This window comes from Symphodus melops, assembly GCF_947650265.1.
Source record: "Symphodus melops genome assembly, chromosome: 23".
Classification (NCBI taxonomy): Eukaryota; Metazoa; Chordata; class Actinopteri; order Labriformes; family Labridae; genus Symphodus; species Symphodus melops.
Genome location: NC_136713.1, coordinates 2,080,654 through 2,102,841, shown reverse-complemented (window position 1 = coordinate 2,102,841; position 22,188 = coordinate 2,080,654). Strand labels below are relative to the sequence as shown.

General features: G+C 40.0%; 1 protein-coding gene and 1 long non-coding RNA gene across 2 annotated transcripts in view; one reads left to right on the top strand and one right to left on the bottom strand.

The window, feature by feature from the left end:
- Positions 1-256: 256 nt before the first annotated feature.
- Positions 257-22,188, bottom strand: part of LOC306818936 (uncharacterized protein) — a 24,800-nt gene continuing 2,868 nt past the window's right edge. The window contains exons 4-12 of the mRNA XM_079336674.1: positions 21,315-21,434; positions 19,970-20,076; positions 17,839-19,828; positions 15,580-15,753; positions 12,816-12,989; positions 6,016-6,192; positions 2,886-3,059; positions 2,149-2,325; positions 257-1,375 (exon numbers count right to left, since the gene is read on the bottom strand). Coding sequence (XP_079192800.1) covers positions 1,357-1,375; positions 2,149-2,325; positions 2,886-3,059; positions 6,016-6,192; positions 12,816-12,989; positions 15,580-15,753; positions 17,839-19,828; positions 19,970-20,076; positions 21,315-21,434 — 3,112 coding nt within the window. The 3' untranslated portion in view covers positions 257-1,356. The remainder of the gene's footprint in view (positions 1,376-2,148; positions 2,326-2,885; positions 3,060-6,015; positions 6,193-12,815; positions 12,990-15,579; positions 15,754-17,838; positions 19,829-19,969; positions 20,077-21,314; positions 21,435-22,188) is intronic.
- LOC306818986 lies at positions 7,743-11,968 on the top strand. Its single transcript, XR_013778452.1, has 4 exons — positions 7,743-7,844; positions 9,088-9,150; positions 9,338-9,394; positions 10,376-11,968. It is a non-coding gene; the product is annotated as an uncharacterized lncRNA (long non-coding RNA).

The window sequence follows — 22,188 nt, the reverse complement described above, 5'->3', positions numbered from 1 at the left end:
TTTAAACAGTTTGATGACAGAGACTGAAAAAGTCTTTGACAATAATCTCATACAAGTTTTCATAGCTGCCTATAGAGGGGACTCTGGGATTCAAATCATTTGCAGGTTGTATAGAGGGCTACAAGAGGAACACAGAGAACATACCACCTACATCAAACACAAACGGGAAAAGGAAACTAACTTCCACATCTGTGAAGAAGCTTTTGCGAAAATACTGTGAGTTTGAGTGGAAGATCACAAGCTCCATCTACTGGAGAACATTGGGTTGGAAGAGTCTGATTAGATACTTTATTAAAGCTGTTCAGAAATCTCATGACACAGACTCTATCTCACTTCTCTTCAGTGCTATCTCCTGGCTCCTGGGCCCAACCCCACATAGTTCTAGACCGGCCGTGTTAAGGATGGTCCCAAAGCTCTTATACTGAAAGAAGGAGAGAGGAGGGAGATCTGAGGAGAGAGCTGACTTTACCCAAGTCTTTTTACTGACAGACAATATCTCTGTGCATCTCTGCTGGGAGGGACTAAGACACAAGTGGAGGACACTTGGATGTAATGAAGGGAACTGAGATGTACCCATAGACTCTTCTAGCTGCTGGAGGAATTGTGGCTCACAGGAAGCAAATCACTACCACCTGTTCTGTCCTAAAAAACACAGCTTCTGCTTTGAGATCCACAGAGAACCATCAGATGTCTTTAAAGTCAGATGTTACCCAGGAATGGGAACAAGTCTTCCTTGCTAACCTGCATTCATCCACTAAACCAAATACTCATTTGGAAGCCTGAGCATTGCTGGCAGAAAGGCCATAACAAAGAAATGTTCCTCCACCAGTGGAAGACTGCTACCATGTAGTTCATGGAATCTATTCAATGACACAGATCACTTGTTCTCTGAAGCTTCACAAAAACTAATTTGAGGATCTCTGGATAAAATGAAAATCCTATATCTCCCCTAAACTCCCATCTTTTCTTTCAACTGCTTTTCCTTTAGTTATGAACCCCTGTATACTTTGTTTTTGTCTTTGTTTTTCTTTTCAGTGGGAGATCACCTCATCTCTTACATCGGATTTATTTTGTTCTATGTTAAAGCACAAAAACATAAAAGGAGGAATCACTCTATTGTTTAAGCACAAACGACTGTACTGTACAAATGTCTCTGAATATGTGTGATTACAAATACAATTTAAAAAAAGAAATATGACTGAAATGAAGTGTGAGCTGATTCTTCTGTCAGTCCCTGATGGATGAAGCTCTCCTCAGCTTGCAGAGCTTCTCCACACACAAGATGGTGGAGGTTCCTCCTCTGTGGATCATCAGCTGCTCCTCTCTGCTCCACCAGAGTCCTGATCACTCACATTATCACAGAGACCATCCCCAGCTAATGAGAGAAGAAGAGAGATGACAGAAATCATTTTCATCAGCTGTGAGTCATCAGATTCCCCCACAGCGCTGTAACTAAGCTCCGCCCCCACTCCACCTTTGGACTTTAACACTGAACGGTTTCATGTTGGTGTCTGAGTGTGAGTTTACACTGAGTTATGAGAGCTTCACGTCCACACACACTCAGACACACACAGCGTCGTTCTGTCCTACCAGCTCTGACAGCCGACTGTTCTCCTCTCCACTTTAAAGAGTCAGAGCAACACATTCAGTTCAGAGAAGAAACAGGACTTATTATAGTCTGGTCAAAGGTCAACTAACCATGGGAGGAAAATAGAAGAAGGCGTAGTTTGGAGATGAATCCTCTCTGATGTTTCTTTGTTTCTGTCAGTTGTCCTTCCTGCATTTGTTCCTGCAGCTGTGTAACTTTAGTCTTTGAGCCTGTTTCTCTTCAACTTCTTCATATTATTCATATCGTTTGTTCACAGTTTGTTAGATATTGTGATAGGTTATATGACGATAGCTCCGCCCCTTTTATGAAACTCTGGGTTTACTTCTCAGGTTGATAAGCAGCTTCATGTGACTGTTCAGCACCATCTCTTCTGTCAGGGTTAGTGAAGCCAGATCACAGAAAACAAACCCTGAGTATGTTGAACTCTCTTTGTAGCAGAGAACCAAGAAAAGGATTTCTCCAACAACAAACAACAAGAATGTAAATATATGTATGAGCTGATATGTGGAGGCTTTACTAAAGAACACTGAGAGACTGACCTCAGAGTCTTTAGTCCATAGTTTGGATTCTTCTGAAGATCACACAGCAGCTTCACTCCTGAATCATGCAGATTGATGTTGTATCTCAGGTCCAGCTCTCTGAGATGGGAGGGGTTGGACTTCAGAGCTGAGGCCAGAGAAGAACAGCTGATCTCTGACAAACGGCAGTCACTCAATCTGAATAAAGAATAGAAAGAATAAAAGAAGAATAAAAATAATGTGTAATCCAGTCACATGTGTTCAGCTTGTGATGAGTATCTCAACATCACTTTGTCCTGATGAATCAAGTTTTCTCTAAATGATTAGAGGATCATTTCTGATTGTGTAGTCACTAAATCTAAATCCTCCAAATGTCAGCTCAACATTCATCCAGCTGTTCATGTGCACAGATGAAGAACAGGCTGCTGATCTCAGTCAGCTCTGTGATGTTACTACATTTATCAAATCACACATTATTCAATCACAAGTCTTCATGATTTCACTTCTTCACAGAACCAGAGGAAACCAGAGGCTTCATGTGCACCTTGTTCAACTTTACTTCACAGAGTCACAAAAACATTTTCACATCAAATCTCTAAATTATTCAGAAACTTCAAGAATAAGAAATCTCCTAAATCATTAAATATCCAGAGATTTAAATTCAGACAAATACTGGAAATATATAAATCCTGAAATGTGCAACAATGGAGGATGTGGATTGAAATGATTCAAATGAATGACACAGTCAGTGATCTGACCTCAGAGTCTCCAGTCTGCAGTTTGGACTCTGCAGATAATCACACAGCAGCTTCACTCCTGAATCCTGCAGCTTGTTTTTACCCAGCTCCAGCTCTCTGAGATGGGAGGGGTTGGACTTCAGAGCTGAGGCCAGAGAAGAACAGCTGATCTCTGACAAACTGCAGCCCCACAATCTGAATAAAGAATAAAAGAAGTAAATGTAGATGACAGTGAGCTTTATACATGAATGTGTGATGTTGTCCACATGAACACACTGATGTGATCATCATCTGTTCATTCACACATTGAAGGACTTCATAGTGATTCATTCATGTTTTTGTACTTCCTGATCATTCTTAGATTGAAACGTACAATATGTTGAATTTTATTAGAATCTTTACATTTAAACATCTGAATTCATTTCAAATGGACTAAACCCATGTTAAAATAACAGTCAACAATGAAGTCTTGAAGCATTGTGATGCTAAAGTGTTTGTTCAGCATGCTGGTAACTGTAAGAGTGGACTGAATCTATTTGATATTAATATGAGGCTGTGATAGAGCTGTCACCTTTCTCTCCTCCTTTCTTCTCTGAGGGAGAAACTCTTCATCCTTACATTTGGACTTTAGGAGCTCTCTTAAGGACTGACATGCTTTGTGAATAACCTTGATCTTTACCAGGATCTAGTCTTTAATCTAAGTAGAAATGTAGCTGCAGCGTGTTCCAGCTCCAGCTGTCTGCCACTGTGGCTGAAACTTCTCTTCTCCCTTCTGTTGTCCTCGTGCCCTGCTGTCACTCTCCACTCTTCTCAGGACTTTTTTCATTTCAATCTTGATTTTAACCCGTCTGTTGTCGGGATCTGAGGCTTTTAAAGCCTTGAACCAAAAGTCTTTTTCATGACAGAAAGCCTGGGCTAAAATCTGTGTGCCAGTGCACAATTCAAGTGTAGCGAGCGCTCACAGGAGTGACAGCAGTGAAGCTGTCGGGTACGTTGACAACACGTCCAACTTATTAAAGCAGTCAAAAAGATAGCACGCCAACGTGAACATCACTGCAAGCAGGAACAAAGAGAGTGTGGAGCAAAGCCAAGTCTCCTTTGCATTTAAACAGCCTCTTGATAATAATTCTGAACGGGCCAAAGACATAACAAACACCACTGCTGTTTTTATTACAGTGGATTACATGCAGAATGGGACTTTGTGTTTTTACAGCTTCTTATATTGACAGAGGGAAATATGAATAGTTGTGAGATGAAACTGTCCCAGCTTTATTTTGTGCTCTAAAAAGTGCTGACTTCATAAACAGAAAGGTGTCAGTGTTTGTCTCTGTCATTAAAACACATCTTTTTATATATACTATAGGCTATATGGATGATTTTATTTCATTCATTTCTTTTATTGATTGGAGACTCTTTTGGTTATAAGTATATTTGATTTGATGTTATTTTTGAATGTTTCATTTAAAATGTCATGAAAAAGAAACCTGAGCAGGTGAAGTCTGAACTGTCCATGCTGAACTTAAGACAATGTGTAAAAGGGAAGTTGTAAATGTTCCTGATAAAGAAAAAGAAAGTGTGATATATATTCAAACATGATATAAGACAATATCTTTCATATGGATATAGTTCATGTTGCATTAAAATATAGTTCTACACGTCTTCTGTAGAGCTGACAGTTCAGCTATTTTTCTCTCTCTCTCTCTCTCTCTCTCTCTCTCTCTCTCTCTCTCTCTCTCTCTCTCTCTGAGCCTAACTTAAAAAACTCAATGGATAACAAAGCACTGTGTTTATTGAGGACAGCCAGAATAGTATTTATGTAGCTGACTCTTACTCCCAGCATGCTCTGCAACACCTAACACATGTTGGTGTGAAGTTTAGGGTGAATAAAAGCAGTCGTCTCCCATTGTTCTCTCTCTTCAAATGCTTCCAGCATCCAGAGACACAAGTCTACTCCTGCTTCACAGCACGCTGCTCTTTGTTTCAATGTTTTGGCGTGCAGGCAACCCGAGGCCTCAAGGAATGACAGTGTTCTGAATCCCCAGCTTGCATCATCCATTGAACGCATCTCGACGGAGATTCTCGGAGAGCGTCTTATTCACAGAGCGAATTAAAAACGGTATTTAGAGAGTGTAAAGATCACGTCTGGTTCCATCCTGCAATGAACAGGACAACCACGGAGATCGCCTCGCTCGACAGAGAACACACCGATCCTGCTCATCCTCTGGGAACCGCCGCCGCCATCACAACTCATCTGCACAGAAACAGACTGGAGATCTGATTTCATGGTGGGACCTTTCCCCTCCTCAACCGCAGACAAACGCTTTACAAGTGAGGCTGAATCAGGTCTGAGCAGTGAGCTTTAGAGAGTGTGTTTAATAACTGAGTCATTCATGTGAAGTTGTGAAGATAATATTTGCTTCTTATCTGACCACTGCGTCTCTGGTTTGACTAGTTTAAAAGCTCTTTGTCCGCTGCGTCCCGTGTGTGTTTCTCTGTGAACTCTAGCGTTATATCCGGGTAATATCTTCATGTTCAGGAAGACCAGTGTAAACACTGTCTAACAGAAATTCAGCCTCTGGCTTCTAGTGTTCAACTTCATTATTCACAAGTTGTGCACGAGTTTCAGACTGTGATCCAGCATCTTCAGACCACAGACAGACAGACACATGCCACTCTTGTTTGTTTATACTTTGTGTTGTGTAGTTTAGTTTATAATAGTTATTGGTTTGATGAACATGATGTTTCTTTGTTAAATATATTCTATTATCATTTAAAGAGCAGTTGTTTGTGATTGTTTGAATTCATTCCAGACTTGTAATATTTGGTTTTAATGGTAAATTATATTTGGTAAATAGTATTTTTATACCTTTAGTATCAGAAGGTTTTATAGTTTGAAGAGTTTGACACTTTTTAAAAATAGTTTCAAGTTTTAAATTGTCAGAACCAACATTTGGGATTTCAAATTAGTTTCATTATAAAAATCTTTTAAAGGGATTTTCATTAAAAAGGAATAAGTTCATTTGTAAGTGATATTTTTAAGTTTGTTTGTCTGGGACATGATGTTTCCGAATTCTCAAGAATGGGTGAAATTCAAACACAGTCAACACAGTTTCTATTATATTCATATCTATATTACAGTCAGTGATCTGACCTCAGAGTCTCCAGTCTGCAGTTTGGACTCTGCAGATAATCACACAGCAGCTTCACTCCTGAATCCTGCAGGTTCTGGTTCCAGGTCAGGTTCAGCTCTCTGAGATGGGAGGGGTTGGACTTCAGAGCTGAGGCCAGAGAAGAACAGCTGATCTCTGACAAACTGCAGTCCCACAATCTGAATAAAGAATAAAAGAAGTAAATGTAGATGACAGTGAGCTTTATACATGAATGTGTGATGTTGTCCACATGAACACACTGATGTGATCATCATCTGTTCATTCACACTTTGAAGGACTTCATAGTGATTCATTCATGTTTTTGTACTTCCTGATCATTCTTAGATTGAAACGTACAATATGTTGAATTTTATTAGAATCTTTACATTTAAATATCTGAATTCATTTCAAATGGACTAAACCCATGTTAAAATAACAGTCAACAATGACGCCTTGAAGCATTGTGATGCTAAAGTGTTTGTTCAGCATGCTGGTAACTGTAAGAGTGGACTGAATCTATTTGATATTAATATGAGGCTGTGATAGAGCTGTCACCTTTCTCTCCTCCTTTCTTCTCTGAGGGAGAAACTCTTCATCCTTACATTTGGACTTTAGGAGCTCTCTTAAGGACTGACATGCTTTATGAATAACCTTGATCTTTACCAGGATCTAGTCTTTAATCTAAGTAGAAATGTAGCTGCAGCGTGTTCCAGCTCCAGCTGTCTGCCACTGTGGCTGAAACTTCTCTTCTCCCTTCTGTTGTCCTCGTGCCCTGCTGTCACTCTCCACTCTTCTCAGGACTTTTTTCATTTCAATCTTGATTTGAACCCGTCTGTTGTCGGGATCTGACGCTTTTAAACCCTTTAACCAAAAGTCTTTTTCATGACAGAAAGCCTGGGCTAAAATCTGTGTGCCAGTGCACAATTCAAGTGTAGCGAGCGCTCACAGGTGTGACAGCAGTGAAGCTGTCGGGTACGTTGACAACACGTCCAACTTATTTACTCATTCTCCGCCATTGACGAGATTTTCCGTCAATTGGTGTTTTCAGTGAAATACGATAGGGGTCGCTATGACGGATGTTGTGAAAAAGTTGCAGGACTGTGAGGCCAAAAACTAACAAACAAGACCACCGGCGGGAAAGTAGAGAAAAAAAAAAGAAAATCTTCTTCGTCCTTATTTTCTAGCGGGCGGATTTCGATCAGTCTATATGTGAGTTTGACGCGCATCAAAAAGGAAACATTAGCCGTATAGATATGAGATAAAAGCTGAACAGTACAAACATGCCGGCGCCAGCAAGGAGATATTCAGCTGGAGAAGCTTTAGAGTTAATTATTGATGCAGACTCTGATAATTCATTTTTTGACGTTCGTGAAACTGATCTGGATGAAGACAGCAGCGGCGACAGCGAATGGAGGGATTCAGGACCTACATTCAGACGTGTAAGAGGTAAGATATGATCACGTTATTTTTGGACTTACCGTGATAGTGTAACCCTGGTCTACAAAGCCTCAGTCAATAAAAGCTAGTTAATAAAAACAGCCAATAAGAAATATATTACAAGTGATAAATAAACAATAAATAGATTAACATGGGCTAAAAATCATTTAAATTGTCAGCAATGCTATATTTCATGATATTATATTTAATTTAGGCTTCAAAACATGTTAAAGGGTTAAAAACTTGTGAGTTCATGTTATTTTTAATGGTTTAAAAATGTATGTGTACGAGTAAAAGTTTATACAGTTATTTTTTGTACTCTGAAGGAGTTAATTTTGTTTCTTCAACCTGTCCGTGACTTAGTGACGTTTTACACATTGTCGAACGGGACTTGGTGAGTGTTAAAATTGTATTTTATTTCATGAAAAAATGTTTTGTCATCATGTATTGGTCATTTCATGGAAATGGAACGCGAAGGTAGCAGATTTATGTTGTTTTATGTTGATGGTGGATATACACGGTCAAATTTGGTGCTTAAACGGAGCACATGCTGTAGTTCAATGTCCGGTGATGCTATTTTTTTCCGCCGCCATGATGGCGAGTGCGCCATCTTATGAAGTACCAAGTAAGCTGAAAAACAGACTTTTATTGATATTTGAAGCTACCGGATGTATTATTTGATTTGTTTATGCATATTATTTGGTTGTTATGGTAGGCCATTAAAGTTGGGACCGGGAATTCTGAGCGAAAACCGGAGTTGGATTTCACGTGCGAGATACAAGATGGCGAGCCACCCAGGGACCCCTTGAACTGTGCAACACACAGAAGTGAAACGCCCTCTGCTGGATGTTGCAAGATTTCACCAAAAAACTGGGAGGATTGATCCATATCTCTCTGCAAAACTGCAGACGACTCTCTGAGACACCGGATTAACCATTAAGGACAATTCAAGGAATAGAGACACTTGTGATATACAAGTTATTCAGTCTTTTGCTGAATTATTTTGAGTTTTGTGTATTACATCACTGTTTTTTGTTAACCATACATGTTAATGCTGTAATGGTATTATGTGAAGTGTAAATGTTTTGTTTGGTACAAACAAAAATAAGAAATGGTTGAACCTTAAAAGGGAACTAAACAAAACTTGGACTAAATCTTGAAACTAAAGAACTCGACTTTATTCAGAATAAAGTAAACTCAAATAGATTGATAAAGCTTGAAATTAATACAAACAATAACCTTGGTTGAAAATAATATCCTTTCAATAGGTTTAAATCTAAAAAGGGATTAATAAACTAAATCACTTGAATGAAAGGGAAGAATATTTCATTTTTTTCATAAAGTGATTGAAAATCTTATGTTAACTGTATGTCAACTATTCTTCTGTGTTCAACTAAATATAATAAGCCGGCAATTTAACTTGTTTTTCTGGTCTGTGGTTTTTAATGCGTTGTACATAAATCAGTGCTCTAGTAGTCGAACCTAATATTGGTCCTAGCATTCTGTAACTACTCCAGAAGGGTTACAATAGCATATGCATCTGCTAATTCATGAGATAACATGACGTGGAAATAACATATCCCTCAGTTTTATACATAAATGATGTACCAAACGAATTGTTGCATAACATTTTCCAGACACAGAGTCCAGGTCTCCAAGATCCAGGTCTCCTTCTTACAGACCCACCAGAGGTGCAAGAGGTGAGTTATGATAACATGGTGTATTTTTTTAGTTTGATAACCTGTTACTAAGATTGTATGATTATTACACGATACAAGACGAGAGCATCTGCTAATGTTTGAGAGGAGATGAAAAATAAATGTATCTTTCATTTTGCACACAAACTATTTACCAAATGAATATTTGTATGACATTTTACACACACAGAGTCCAGGGATTCAAGGTCCAGGTGTCCTTTATACAGAACTACCCAAGGTGAAAGAGGTAAGATATGATATGAAGAGGCCGAAAAATAATGTTCCTCTCTTTGTGCACATCACACTGTTGAATAAAAAAATTGTCATTCTAATTACCGTAAATTCCGGACTATAAGCCGCTACTTTTTTCTCACACTTCGAGCACTGCGGCTTCTACTCCGGTGCGGCTAATGCATGGATTTTTTATGGGGGACAATGAGCTTCTGCCGCAAAAACATTTGACTTCCTCATGTCGGATCTTAATATCAGTCATTTTGCGCTTTGTGCACGCACCCTCATGATGGAAAACACACGGAGAAATACATATGATGCAGCTTTCAAGTTAAAGGCGATCGAGCTGGCTGTCAAAGAAGCTAACAGAGCTGCTGCACGTTAAGATGACACTGACAGCGACAACAGAGACTAAGGAAGTGATTAATGAAGTCATTCTGAGGCAGTGAATGGATGGACTTTTTCTTGTGAAATATATTACGGTCATCTTTTTCATCAGCCGTGTTACAGACACCGTCGGCTAGGCTTCGTATTGTAACGGTTCATGTTGTAAAGTCAGTAGTTGATAATGTGTTCATAATTCCGATTATGTGGAGAGTCAGTGAATGCACCAGCGAGAACGTGTTGAGCGGCTGTATGAGAGAACGCTGGGGGAGAGAGTTGGATTGTTACATAGACTGTAAAAATAATTGTTACGGCAAGTTATGGTGTTGCTCTCTGCTGTAAACGGCGTGGTCACGGCCGACAGTGATCGCGTTATTAAAAGTTATTATTTGAACGCTCTCGTCGTCCTTTAACGTCCGTACGGACGCTACAGTATTTGCGGATGTTACCGGTAGCCTACGTCTGTGTAAATAGCTCTTGTTATAGCGTGGACACCTGCGGCTTATAATCAAGTGCGGCTTATATATGTACAAATACATTTATTTACTTATTTTTAGCCGGTGCGGCTTATATCCAGGTGCGCTCAATAGTACGGAATTTACGGTATTTACAGGTCGATCACAGCAAAGAGGCAGAGGTCGGACCTGTGGATCTCATGGGCATGGTGGAGGTGAAGTACCTGGTGACCAAGCAAGAGGCTCTGTAAACCAGCCAGGTGCAGGTCCTGGTCCAGGTAATCTGATGTGGAAAGAAATGAACTGGCAGCCAAAAGACTTTCTTTTCACTGAGAATCCTGGACCTCTAAATGATGCTGCTGCTCTTGATCATATCATTCCTAAGCCTGACCTTGAAATGTACTGGTCTACAGATGACATTTTGGCCACCCCCTACTTCAACAAGGTCATGTCCCACAACCGGTTTGAAATCATATGGAGATTTCTACACTCCAATGATTATGAATCAAGGCCAGCAAATAGCACTGACAGGTTGTACAAAGTCCGCCCTGTCTTATATTACCTTATATCTAAATTCAGTCAAATGTATCAACCTAACACCAACATTTGCATTGATGAGGGTATGCTTCTGTGGCGTGGACGGCGAGCGTTCAGGGTGTACAATCCCCAAAAACCTGTCAAATATGGGTTCAAATCCTACATCCTTTGTGATTCTGACACAGGTGTTACAACATGAAACCCTGTTGCAGAGAAGGCACTTCTCTGGGAGACACAGTTGTCTCTTCTTGATCAGGTTTTTGTTCAACTAATGTTTTATTATTGAAAATAACCAACATTTAAGTGTTTGTAAAAACAAAGTATTTCTGAGTGTTTAAGAGAAGAAAAATGTATAATATAGTTTTTAAATGTTGTAGTGCTACACTATTCAAATAAAATGTATAATTTTATGTAATCATTTTTATTTATTTTAGTTATTTATTTAAAAATATAACTGTAGTTGTCAAATAAAAGTAAAAAGAATCCAAATGTAAACTCAAAATCACTTTTTTTTCTTGAAAATAAATGTGTTTTACAAAAGTGCTGTTTTCTCAGCTTTTTGTCCGGAAGGTGGTTTTTTTGTGAAAATGGCCGATTTTCAAGTGCTGATAAAATAAGATTGAATGAAGTTTGAATAAAATAGTTTTTTGTATATGAAGGCAGAAGCTCTGATCTTTCTTTGGATGTGTTCAATATTTACATATTCAAAGAACAAAATATTCTGTGGGTCTTGAAAGACTGGTGAAAATTATGAAAAAGGCTGGCGCTGTCTGGCAACCATTCTAGAATTCTCTGAGGGAAAAGTGTTAAAGCTGTCAAAGAGATAGCACGCCAACGTGAACATCACTGCAAGCAGGAACAAAGAGAGTGTGGAGCAAAGCCAAGTCTCCTTTGTATTTAAACAGCCTCTTGATAATAATTCTGAACGGGCCAAAGACATAACAAACACCACTGCTGTTTTTATTACAGTGGATTACATGCAGAATGGGACTTTGTGTTTTTACAGCTTCTTATATTGACAGAGGGAAATATGAATAGTTGTGAGATGAAACTGTCCCAGCTTTATTTTGTGCTCTAAAAAGTGCTGACTTCATAAACAGAAAGGTGTCAGTGTTTGTCTCTGTCATTTAAAACACATCTTTTTATATATACTATAGGCTATATGGATGATTTTATTTCATTCATTTCTTTTATTGATTGGAGACTCTTTTGGTTATAAGTACATTTTATTTGATGTTATTTTTGAATGTTTCATTTAAAATGTCATGAAAAAGAAACCTGAGCAGGTGAAGTCTGAACTGTCCATGCTGAACTTAAGACAATGTGTAAAAGGGAAGTTGTAAATGTTCCTGATAAAGAAAAAGAAAGTGTTGCATCAGGTCCCTTACTGGACCCAAAATGTACCCAACCCAATCTTCAGAACTGAGAACCGTACCCAACCCAAATGTTTGTGTAGCGTTACAGCCCGAGTAGAGACACAGCTGATAGTAAAATCATTTCATCAAGTTCTCAACAAATCAAAATGTGAACCATGTTTGAACAGCATCCCCCCTTTTTAAAAGCAGGGATAAGACGGGGGTCCTTCATGTTGTAGCTCACCTCTTTTTATGTCTGATTATTTGATGTTTCTGTAAAAGTCTGACAGAGTTGACTCAAATCTGGGACACAACTTTAACAGGTCCAAATGTTCCTAAAAACAACATTTTAAAGTGTCGATGACTATAATAGTATTTTACACCTTTAGTATCAGAAGGTTTTATAGTTTGAAGAGTTTGACTCTTTTATCAATAGTTTCAAGTTTTAAATTGTTTTCTGCCATCGGGCACGTTTAGACATGAAACAAAGAAATCAGAACCAACATTTGTGATTTCAAATTAGTTTAGTAATAAAAATCTTTTAAAGAGATTTTCATTAAAAAGGGAATAAGTTCATGTAAGTGATATTTTTAAGTTTGTTTGTCTGGGACATGATGTTTCCGAATTCTGAAGAATGGGTGAAATTCAAACACAGTCAACACAGTTTCTATTATATTCATATCTATATTACAGTCAGTGATCTGACCTCAGAGTCTCCAGTCTGCAGTTTGGACTCTGCAGTCCCTCACACAGCAGCTTCACTCCTGAATCCTGCAGCTTGTTGGCGGTCAGGTCCAGCTCTCTGAGATGGGAGGGGTTGGACTTCAGAGCTGAGGCCAGAGAAGAACAGCTGATCTCTGACAAACTGCATCTCAACAAACTGAATAAAGAATAAAAGAAGTAAATGTAGATGACAGTGAGCTTTATACATGAATGTGTGATGTTGTCCACATGAACACACTGATGTGATCATCATCTGTTCATTCACACATTGAAGGACTTCATAGTGATTCATTCATGTTTTTGTACTTCCTGATCATTCTTAGATTGAAACGTACAATATGTTGAATTTTATTAGAATCTTTACATTTAAATTAGAGCTGCAGCTATCAAATATTTTAGTAATCGAGTATTCTGTCGAATATCCGAATCGATTAATCGAATAAATCATGCTTTTGCTTAATTGAGGTTTAACTCGTCTCGGGTCGTCCCTATAAACCTGCTTCTTTGCAGTTACCATGGTAACGCCTGCTTGTTACAACCAACCATGTTTTAATGGCTGAAATAACAAATAGTGTTTTGTGTAGCCTACACATCTGTTACATTTAATTGAGAAAGCATTATGTTCTGTTGAATCAATCACAGATTCAATCATTTTGTCAGATCAGGAAATTGAGAATTTGCTTGTGTGCATTCAGCGCGCTCACAGACTACAGAGACTACAGAGTAGTGATGTGTCAGCTCTAAGACTCGGCTCTTTGAAGTGAACGACAGGAGCCGGCTCGTCATTGCTCGTGTGTGCGTGTGTGTGTGTTAGCGCTGAAATGTCTGTGTGTCAGAGAGAGGAGCAGGTAGCTGCAGCTACATTAAACATGTTTTATACTCATAGCAAAGTTTTGATGACGCAAAAAAACAAACTTAGCAAAGCCTCGAGGCAGCGAAAATTCCTCGATGAATTTTTGTAATCAAGTTATTCGAGGAATCGTTTCAGCTCTAATTTAAATATCTGAATTCATTTCAAATGGACTAAACCCATGTTATATATCTTTTTGTTGTTGAGTATTTACATCACATCAAATATTTCCAACAGTGATCAGAGTCAGAGAAAGATCAGAGATGTAACTGGACGTGTCTTGTCTTGGCGGCAGATTAGGGCTGGGAGATATATCCAGTTTTTAAGATATATGGATATATATTCAAACATGATATAAGACAATATCTTTAATATGGATATAGTTCATGTTGCATTAAAATATAGTTCTACACGTCTTCTGTAGAGCTGACAGTTCAGCTATTTCTCATCTCACTTCACCCTGCTTCTCTCTCTCTCTCTCTCTCTCTCTCTCTCTCTCTCTCTCTCTCTGCTTAACTCTAAAAACTCAATGGATAACAAAGCACTGTGTTTATTGAGGACAGCCAGAATAGTAGTTCTTTAGCTGACTCTTACTCCCAGCATGCTCTGCAACACCTAACACATGTTAGTGTGAAGTTTAGGGTGAATAAAAGCAGTCGTCTCCCATTGTTCTCTCTCTTCAAATGCTTCCAGCATCCAGAGACACAAGTCTACTCCTGCTTCACAGCACGCTGCTCTTTGTTTCAATGTTTTGGCGTGCAGGCAACCCGAGGCCTCAAGGAATGACAGTGTTCTGAATCCCCAGCTTGCATCATCCATTGAACGCATCTCGACGGAGATTCTCGGAGAGCGTCTTATTCACAGAGCGAATTAAAAACGGTATTTAGAGAGTATAAAGATCACGTCTGGTTCCATCCTGCAATGAACAGGACAACCACGGAGATCGCCTCGCTCCACAGAGAAGCCATCACAACTCATCTGCACGGAAACAGACTGGAGATCTGATTTCATGGTGGGACCTTTCCCCTCCTCAACCGCAGACAAACGCTTTACAAGTGAGGCTGAATCAGGTCTGAGCAGTGAGCTTTAGAGAGTGTGTTTAATAACTGAGTCATTCATGTTAAGTTGTGAAGATAATATTTGCTTCTTATCTGACCACTGCGTCTCTGGTTTGACTAGTTTAAAAGCTCTTTGTCCGCTGCGTCCCGTGTGTGTTTCTCTGTGAACTCTAGCGTTATATCCGGGTAATATCTTCATGTTCAGGAAGACCAGTGTAAACACTGTCTAACAGAAATTCAGCCTCTGGCTTCTAGTGTTCAACTTCATTATTCACAAGTTGTGCACGAGTTTCAGACTGTGATCCAGCCTCTTCAGACCACACACACACACACTAGTAAGTAAGCGTGCATGAGCTGAATATTATGAAGTGTGAAGCGGTCTGTCCTTGATTTTCAAAAGAACATCAATTTAGTTTTGCCAGAATTGAGCACACGTCTTAATTGATTAAGATTTATCAGAACGGCATCAAAAGTAGATTGTAGCTTTTGTCTGGCACCTGTTAATGATGAAGCAGAACAATACAAAATAGTGTCATCGGCATAAAAGGGAAATTTGGAGTCAAAACATTTAAATAAAAAGTAAATAAAATGGGACCCAATATGGACCCGGGGGGGGGGGGGGGGGGGGGGGGCATTTTGAGTCAACCAAGGTTTGTAGGATATACCATCAACCTGAACACTTTGTGTTCTGCTGCACAAGTAGTTGCTAAACCACATGACAGCTTTTGTTTGTTTGTCTGGGACATGATGTTTCCCAATTCTCAAGAATGGGTGAAATTAAAACACATTCAACACAGTTTCTATTATATTCATATCTATATTACAGTCAGTGATCTTACATCAGAGTCTCCAGTCTGCAGTTTGGACTCTGCAGTCCCTCACACAGCAGCTTCACTCCTGAATCCTGCAGATCGTTGTAGGTCAGGTCCAGCTCTCTGAGATGGGAGGGGTTGGACTTCAGAGCTGAGACCACAACATCACAGTGAGTCTCTGAGAGTCCACAGTTAAAAAGTCTGTAGTGACACATTAAATAGAAAATTAATAGTCATGAAAGAAGCGTTGATATTCACGTCTCACATCTGATGATTGAAGTTTGACAGGTCCTGTTTGGTCTTAACTTTACACATCAGTGGAATCTCTCACTGAGTCTCCTCACTGCTTTTCAAACCTGCACATTCTTCATCTTTCAATCATTTACTAAATGTTACAGATGTGTAACCCTGCTGCTAAAAACAGCTTAAAATAGTTATTAAAAGAGTCATAAACAACATAATTATTGGTTTAGTTCATCAGTTCATGTATTTATTTGATGTAACACACTCAAGCTGTGATTACTAAGTCAGTGAGTTTATTGTTGCAGTTTTGTACGACTAAAATCAACAGTAGTTTTGCAGTGCAGATTGATGTGCAGCAAAGTAAAAGTCTGCGATGCAGGACGAGTGTTTCTTTTTTTATGAAGCCAGAGTGAGTAAGAGATGGTCACCATGTTGTCACCTTGTTAAATGTAGAAGTTGATAAACAGCAGCACTAAGTGATAAAGATGGACAGAGGATAATTCATCAGTTAGGAGTGAGAAGAGTTCCTGTAGAAGTCATGAAACTGAGTGAAGTGTGTGTCATCTTAAAAAGCTGCACTTCACATGTCTCAGTCAGCCAGCTGCTCACTTCATTGTGCTCCTTTTTCTGCCTGTTAGCAAACAAGTTATGGCTTTGCAAAGTCATTCAGACCAGTTCATGTGATTTAGTGATCCTGTAACTAATAAAGGTAAACATCATTCATGCTCATGATTTCATTTAGAGGTCAAAATCCTGATTTGACTCAAACAAAGCTGCTGTTCCCTAAACTCTGTGTGTGTGTGTGTGTGTGTGTGTGTGTGTGTGGTGTATGGTTACTGTGCTCAGGACCTCGCTCCTCCAGAACCTAGAAAGACGTCCAGGAGGGTTACACATGGAAACACATGGAGTTTGATTTAGGATGAGCTCATGTCTATAGTGATCTAAAGTGGGATCTATTCAGAGGACTCTCTCTGCAGTAGAAAACCATTTGAAAGTCATTGAACAGTAACTCTGGAGGAGGACCATCTCATTCTCCAGCCGTCTGACTCACTTCTATAAAGGTGAAAATACAGAGACTGCTGCAGAATGATCCAGAAATCAAACAAGTCAGCCAAGAATCAAATGTAGTGAGGTGAAGGATCTCCTGTAAGAACACTTTATCTGTGATCTACCTGCTGACATGTTCAGAGATGATGCTCATGATTGATTAGTAATGCCTGCAGAGGCTGGAAGGGGGCGCTCACAGCATCTGATATCTCTCTTTTCAGGGATTAACACTATCACACATCTCAGTCACTTCTTTGGGAATTCTCTCCTGAATGTGTTCACAAAACAACAATCAAAAACATTTATGAACTCAGGACAAAAACCTCAAAAACATCACGTCTGAAAAAAACTACCACTGACTGTTTCTCCTGAACATCAACAGAGGAACAGTTTTTATTGAACAGAGAGGATTTACTTTAGTTTATTAAATTATTACATAGGGCTGGGAAATTAATTTAACATTATCACAAACTGACTTTCAGAACAATTAATCAATGTCATCTCGCCCATGTCAATTATTTTAATTATTTTCAGGACAGAGTCACGTGAAGACACGTCCAATCCACGACCTGGAAGTTTGAACACATTTTGTCTTCATGGAAGACGACGTCCAACAAAAACAAGTCAAATGAAAACACTGAAGAAAAAAGTTTCTCTGTTAGAGAAGTTAATTTCTCCTTTAAAACTAAAATGTGTGGTTTTCATTTCAAGAGATGATTTGATTTCAATTCCAAATATTCACTTAATAACCACTCGATAGTTCATCAGATATTCACTCCTTCATTAGAAACATATCCCAGCTTTAATAGTGGAGCACATTTACAGTAGAGACCATGTCAGTGAACTATGAGGGGAAAAAACTAAAACAAAATCATCTTTTATTAATCTTAACTGAGGTCACATGTTCAATGAATGGTGATATTGATTTGAGGTCATATCACCCAGCACTATTAGTACATGACACTGATTTATAATGCTCATCACATCTGGACTTACTTTGCCTTCCTGCAGTTCCTCACAGCTGGAATCAGTCTCTGTCGTCCCTGGTATGATGTCTTGTACTTCTTCAGGTCCAACTCATCCAGAACCTCCTCAGACATCTGCAGCATGTAGGCCAGAGCAGAGCACTGAAACACAGAGAGTTCCTTCTCTGATCTGTTCTCTGACTTCAGGAACTCTTGGATCTCCTGATGGACTGAGAGGTCCTTCATCTCCGTCAGACAGTGGAAGATGTTGATGCTTCTGTCAGGAGAGATATCTTTACTGTTCATCTCCTTCAGGTTGTTGATGACTCTCTGGATCATTTCTGGACTGTTGTGTTTCTGACCCAGCAGGCCTCCTAAGAGTCTCTGGTTTGACTCCAGAGAAAGACCATGAAGGAAGCGAACAAACAGGTCCAGATGACCGTTCTTACTTTGAAGGGATTTCTCCATTGCTTCCTTTAGGAGAACATCAAGAGTTGAATATACATGTGTTTGTCCCAGAAAAGCCTTCAGTACTGTTGTGTTCCTGTTGGTGAAACAGTGGAACATGTAGACTGCAGCCAGAAACTCCTGAACGCTCAGATGAACAAAGCAGTAGACTGTTTTCTGGAAGATCACACACTCTGTTTTGAAGATCTCTGTACAAACTCCTGAGTACACCGAGGCCTCTGTGACATCCAGACCATACCGCTCCAGGTCTTCATGGTAGAACAGGATGTTTCCGTCCTCCAGATGTTCAAACGCCAGCCTCCCCAGCTTCAGAAGAACTTCCCTGTCGGCCTCTGTCAGCTCATGTGGACTCATCTGACGTCCCTCATCATACTTGTTCTTCTTCCTCTTTGTCTGAACCAGCAGGAAGTGTGAGTACATGTCAGTCAGGGTTTTGGGCAGCTCTCCTCTCTGCTCTGTGCTCATCATTTGCTCCAGAACTGTGGCAGTGATCCAGCAGAAGACCGGGATCAGACACATGATGTGGAGGCTCCTGGATGTCTGGATGTGTGAGATGATTCTGCTGGACAGATCTTCATCACTGAACCTCCTCCTGAAGTACTCCTCCTTCTGGGCGTCAGTGAAGCCTCGTACTTCTGTTACCCTGTCAACACATGAAGGAGGGATCTGATTGGCTGCTGCAGGTCGAGAAGTGATCCAGATGAGAGCTGAGGGGAGCAGATTCCCCTTGATGAGGTTTGTGAACAGTGTGTTTAACGATGACTTCTGTGTGACATCAGACACAACCTCCCTGTTTGTGAAGTCCAATGACAGTCTGCTTTCATCCAGGCCGTCAAAGATGAACAACAGTTTACAGACAGCGAGCGTCTTTGCTTCCACCTTCTGTAATGTTGGATGGAAAACACGGAGCAGCTCAAGAAGACTGTAGCGCTGATCTCTGACCAAGTTCAGCTCCCTGAATGAAAGCAGGATCAGCAGACTGACGTCTTGGTTCTCTGAGCCCTCGGCCCAGTCCAGAGTGAACTTCTGCACTGAGAAGGTTTTTCCAACACCAGCCACGCCGTTTGTCAGAACCACTCTGATGGGTTTCTGTTGGTCGGGTTGAGCTCCTGTCTTTGGTTCCTGTTGGTCGGGTTGAGCTCCTGTCTTTGGTTCCTGTTGGTCGGGTTGAGCTCCTGTCTTTGGTTCCTGTTGGTTGGGTTGAGTTCCTGTCTTTGGTTTCTGTTGGTCGGGATCAGCTCCTGTCTTTGGTTCCTGTTGGTTGGGTTGAGCTCCTGTCTTTGGTTCCTGTTGGTCCGGTAAGGCTTTAAAGAGGTCCTGGCACTTGATTGGAGTCTCATGGACGGTCTTCTTTTTAGAGTCTGTCTCCATCTGTCTCACCTCATGTTGGGTGTTCACCTCTTCACTCTGCCCCTCTGTGATGAAGAGCTCAGTGTAGATCCTGTTGAGGGGGGCTCTACTTCCTGTTTCATCACTTCCTTCAGTCACATGTTCACATCTCGTCCTCAGACTGACCTTATGTTGATCTAAAACCTCCTGCTGACCTCTATCTACTGAAAGAGAGAATGATACAATCTGATTATTGTTTTCAGATGTTTTTGTAAAAGAAGTAAAAAGAGTTTTAATTTCTAGACTTTTGACATTGACCAATAAAAGTCGTGTTTGAGGAGATCACAGAAGGTGTACAGTCTTACTTTGTTCAGTGCTGCTCTGACTGACTGTCTGCAGTCCAGCTCCTGGTCTGGATCCATACTGAGGACCGGATGTCTGCTCCTCTCTAACATGAGTCCTCTTCGTCCCCCTGTGAAGACATGTCTTTAGAACTAAACTGATGGTTGACTGGTAGAAAATATGAAGATTTATCAAACACAATGTAAACAGTCAGATGATGACAGAGAGCAGGTAACACCTTCTTTCTTCTGTTTGGATTCAGCTCATAGTCTGCAGGGAGATGATTGTTTCTTGTGTTTTAACCCTCCTGCTTTCATAAAGACTGAAGAACAACATGTCCTCTCTCAGTGGCCTGCCAGAATGCCAGACAAGATTCAGGTCTGTGTCCCTTTGGAGAGCCCTGAGTTATTTAACTGGGAACAGGTCAAAAGACTCTCACTCCCAGCATGCACTGCAGGGATACTCTGCAACACCTAACACATAGGTATGAAGTTTAGGGTTAATAAAACTAGTCGTCTCCCATTGTTGGGATCAAACTACAGATGATCAACACAAATATGTACAGCAATGAACAGTACAGTGTGTGTATTATAGATATAGAGTAGGTAGGTAGGTATCTATGCAAAAGGATGAATACTGATAGAATAAAGTGGGCGTAGTGCAATGATGGATTAGATATAAGAAGTGATATCAAATAGAATAAAGTGGAGTGGTGCATTAAGACCAAATAAAGCATTAGGCGGTTAAGGTGCAGCATAAGGAAACAAGAAAACAGAAAAGGAGGTAGGTAACAGAGTTCACAGCTTAGCATGTCTTAGCTACCCTCATCAAACAGTTTAGTGAGGCTGAGTTATAGGTCTGAGCAGTTAGCTTTAATAACTGAGTTATTCATGTGAAACTGTGATCATATTTTTATTTTATTCAACCACTGCACCTTTGATTTTACCAGAGTCAAACCTATATTTGTTGTCTTCATTTGGGCTGCTGCGTCCTGTGTGTGTTTCTCTGTGAATTCTAGTGTCATATCTGGATCATATCTTCATGATCAGGGAGACCAGTGTAAACACTGTCTAACATAAATTCAGCCACTGGCTCCTGGGGATGGAGGAAACTATTCCAGAGTTGTGTGTGAGTTACAGACTGTGATCCAGCCTCTTCAGACACACACTGTTTCTTTCCCCCTCTCTTTCTAACACACACACCTTTCAAGGTCACCTGAACACAGGGGTCGTGCTGAGCGCCATCTTCTGCTGCTAATAAATGTACTTTGTACTTTGTAAGACAGATAAGATCAGATTACAGCTTTACAAGGTGACCAACCCTACAAGGAAACATCTGAAGAGACAAAGAGTTAGTAAGAAGACTTACTTTGTGTCTGAGGGTCCAGATTCTTTACTGAAGTTTATAAAGTCAGCTTTGGACCAATCACTCTTCAGAGACAGACAGCTGGGTACAGGAGACTCTGCTCTCTGTCTGCTCCTCTCAAATCTACAAGAACAAACTTTGTGTTATATTTCCATCACATGAATACATCTTTAGATACCACAGCAACAAAACAGAAGTCTGGGCTCCCAGACGAGGTGATGTTCTTGTGTTTAATGATCAACCTGCACACACAGAAGATCACTGCACGACTAGGACAACATTTGATAAACAGGAAATATGGATGAGAGGAATAATGAGGATGATTTTTAAAATGATTTCTCTTGAAAGTTTAAACTCACTGAATGATTGAAGTAGAAATTATGTGAGAAATGTGTTGAATGCCATGTATCACTTTGATGCTGATGATACTATCATCTATTGTTGCTCAACATCTGTTGCACAAGCTTTTGAGTTAATGCAATCAGCATTTAATGTTGTCCAGTCTCGGCTGAGGGAACTAAAGTTGGTCATAAACTATGATAAAACAAAGCTCATGTTGTTTTCACATTTACGTGAAGTACCAACAAATGTACCCTTGAATTTTACATCCCAAGGAAATACAATCGAGCTTGCAAAAGCTACAAGTACCTGGGTTTCCTTCTGGACTGTGAACTATCATTTAAAGCACATATCGCCAAACTCGCCAAACTATTTACACTGGCTAAATCTTCTTTATAAAGCTCTTCTTGGTTTGGTGCCGTCATATTTATGTGAACACCTTCAAAGAACCAGAAGCCAACACGCCTTGTGTTCCTGTGATGTTTTAAAACTGTCTGTTCCTCGTGTCCGCACTGAGCTCGGAAAGAGAGCGTTCAGT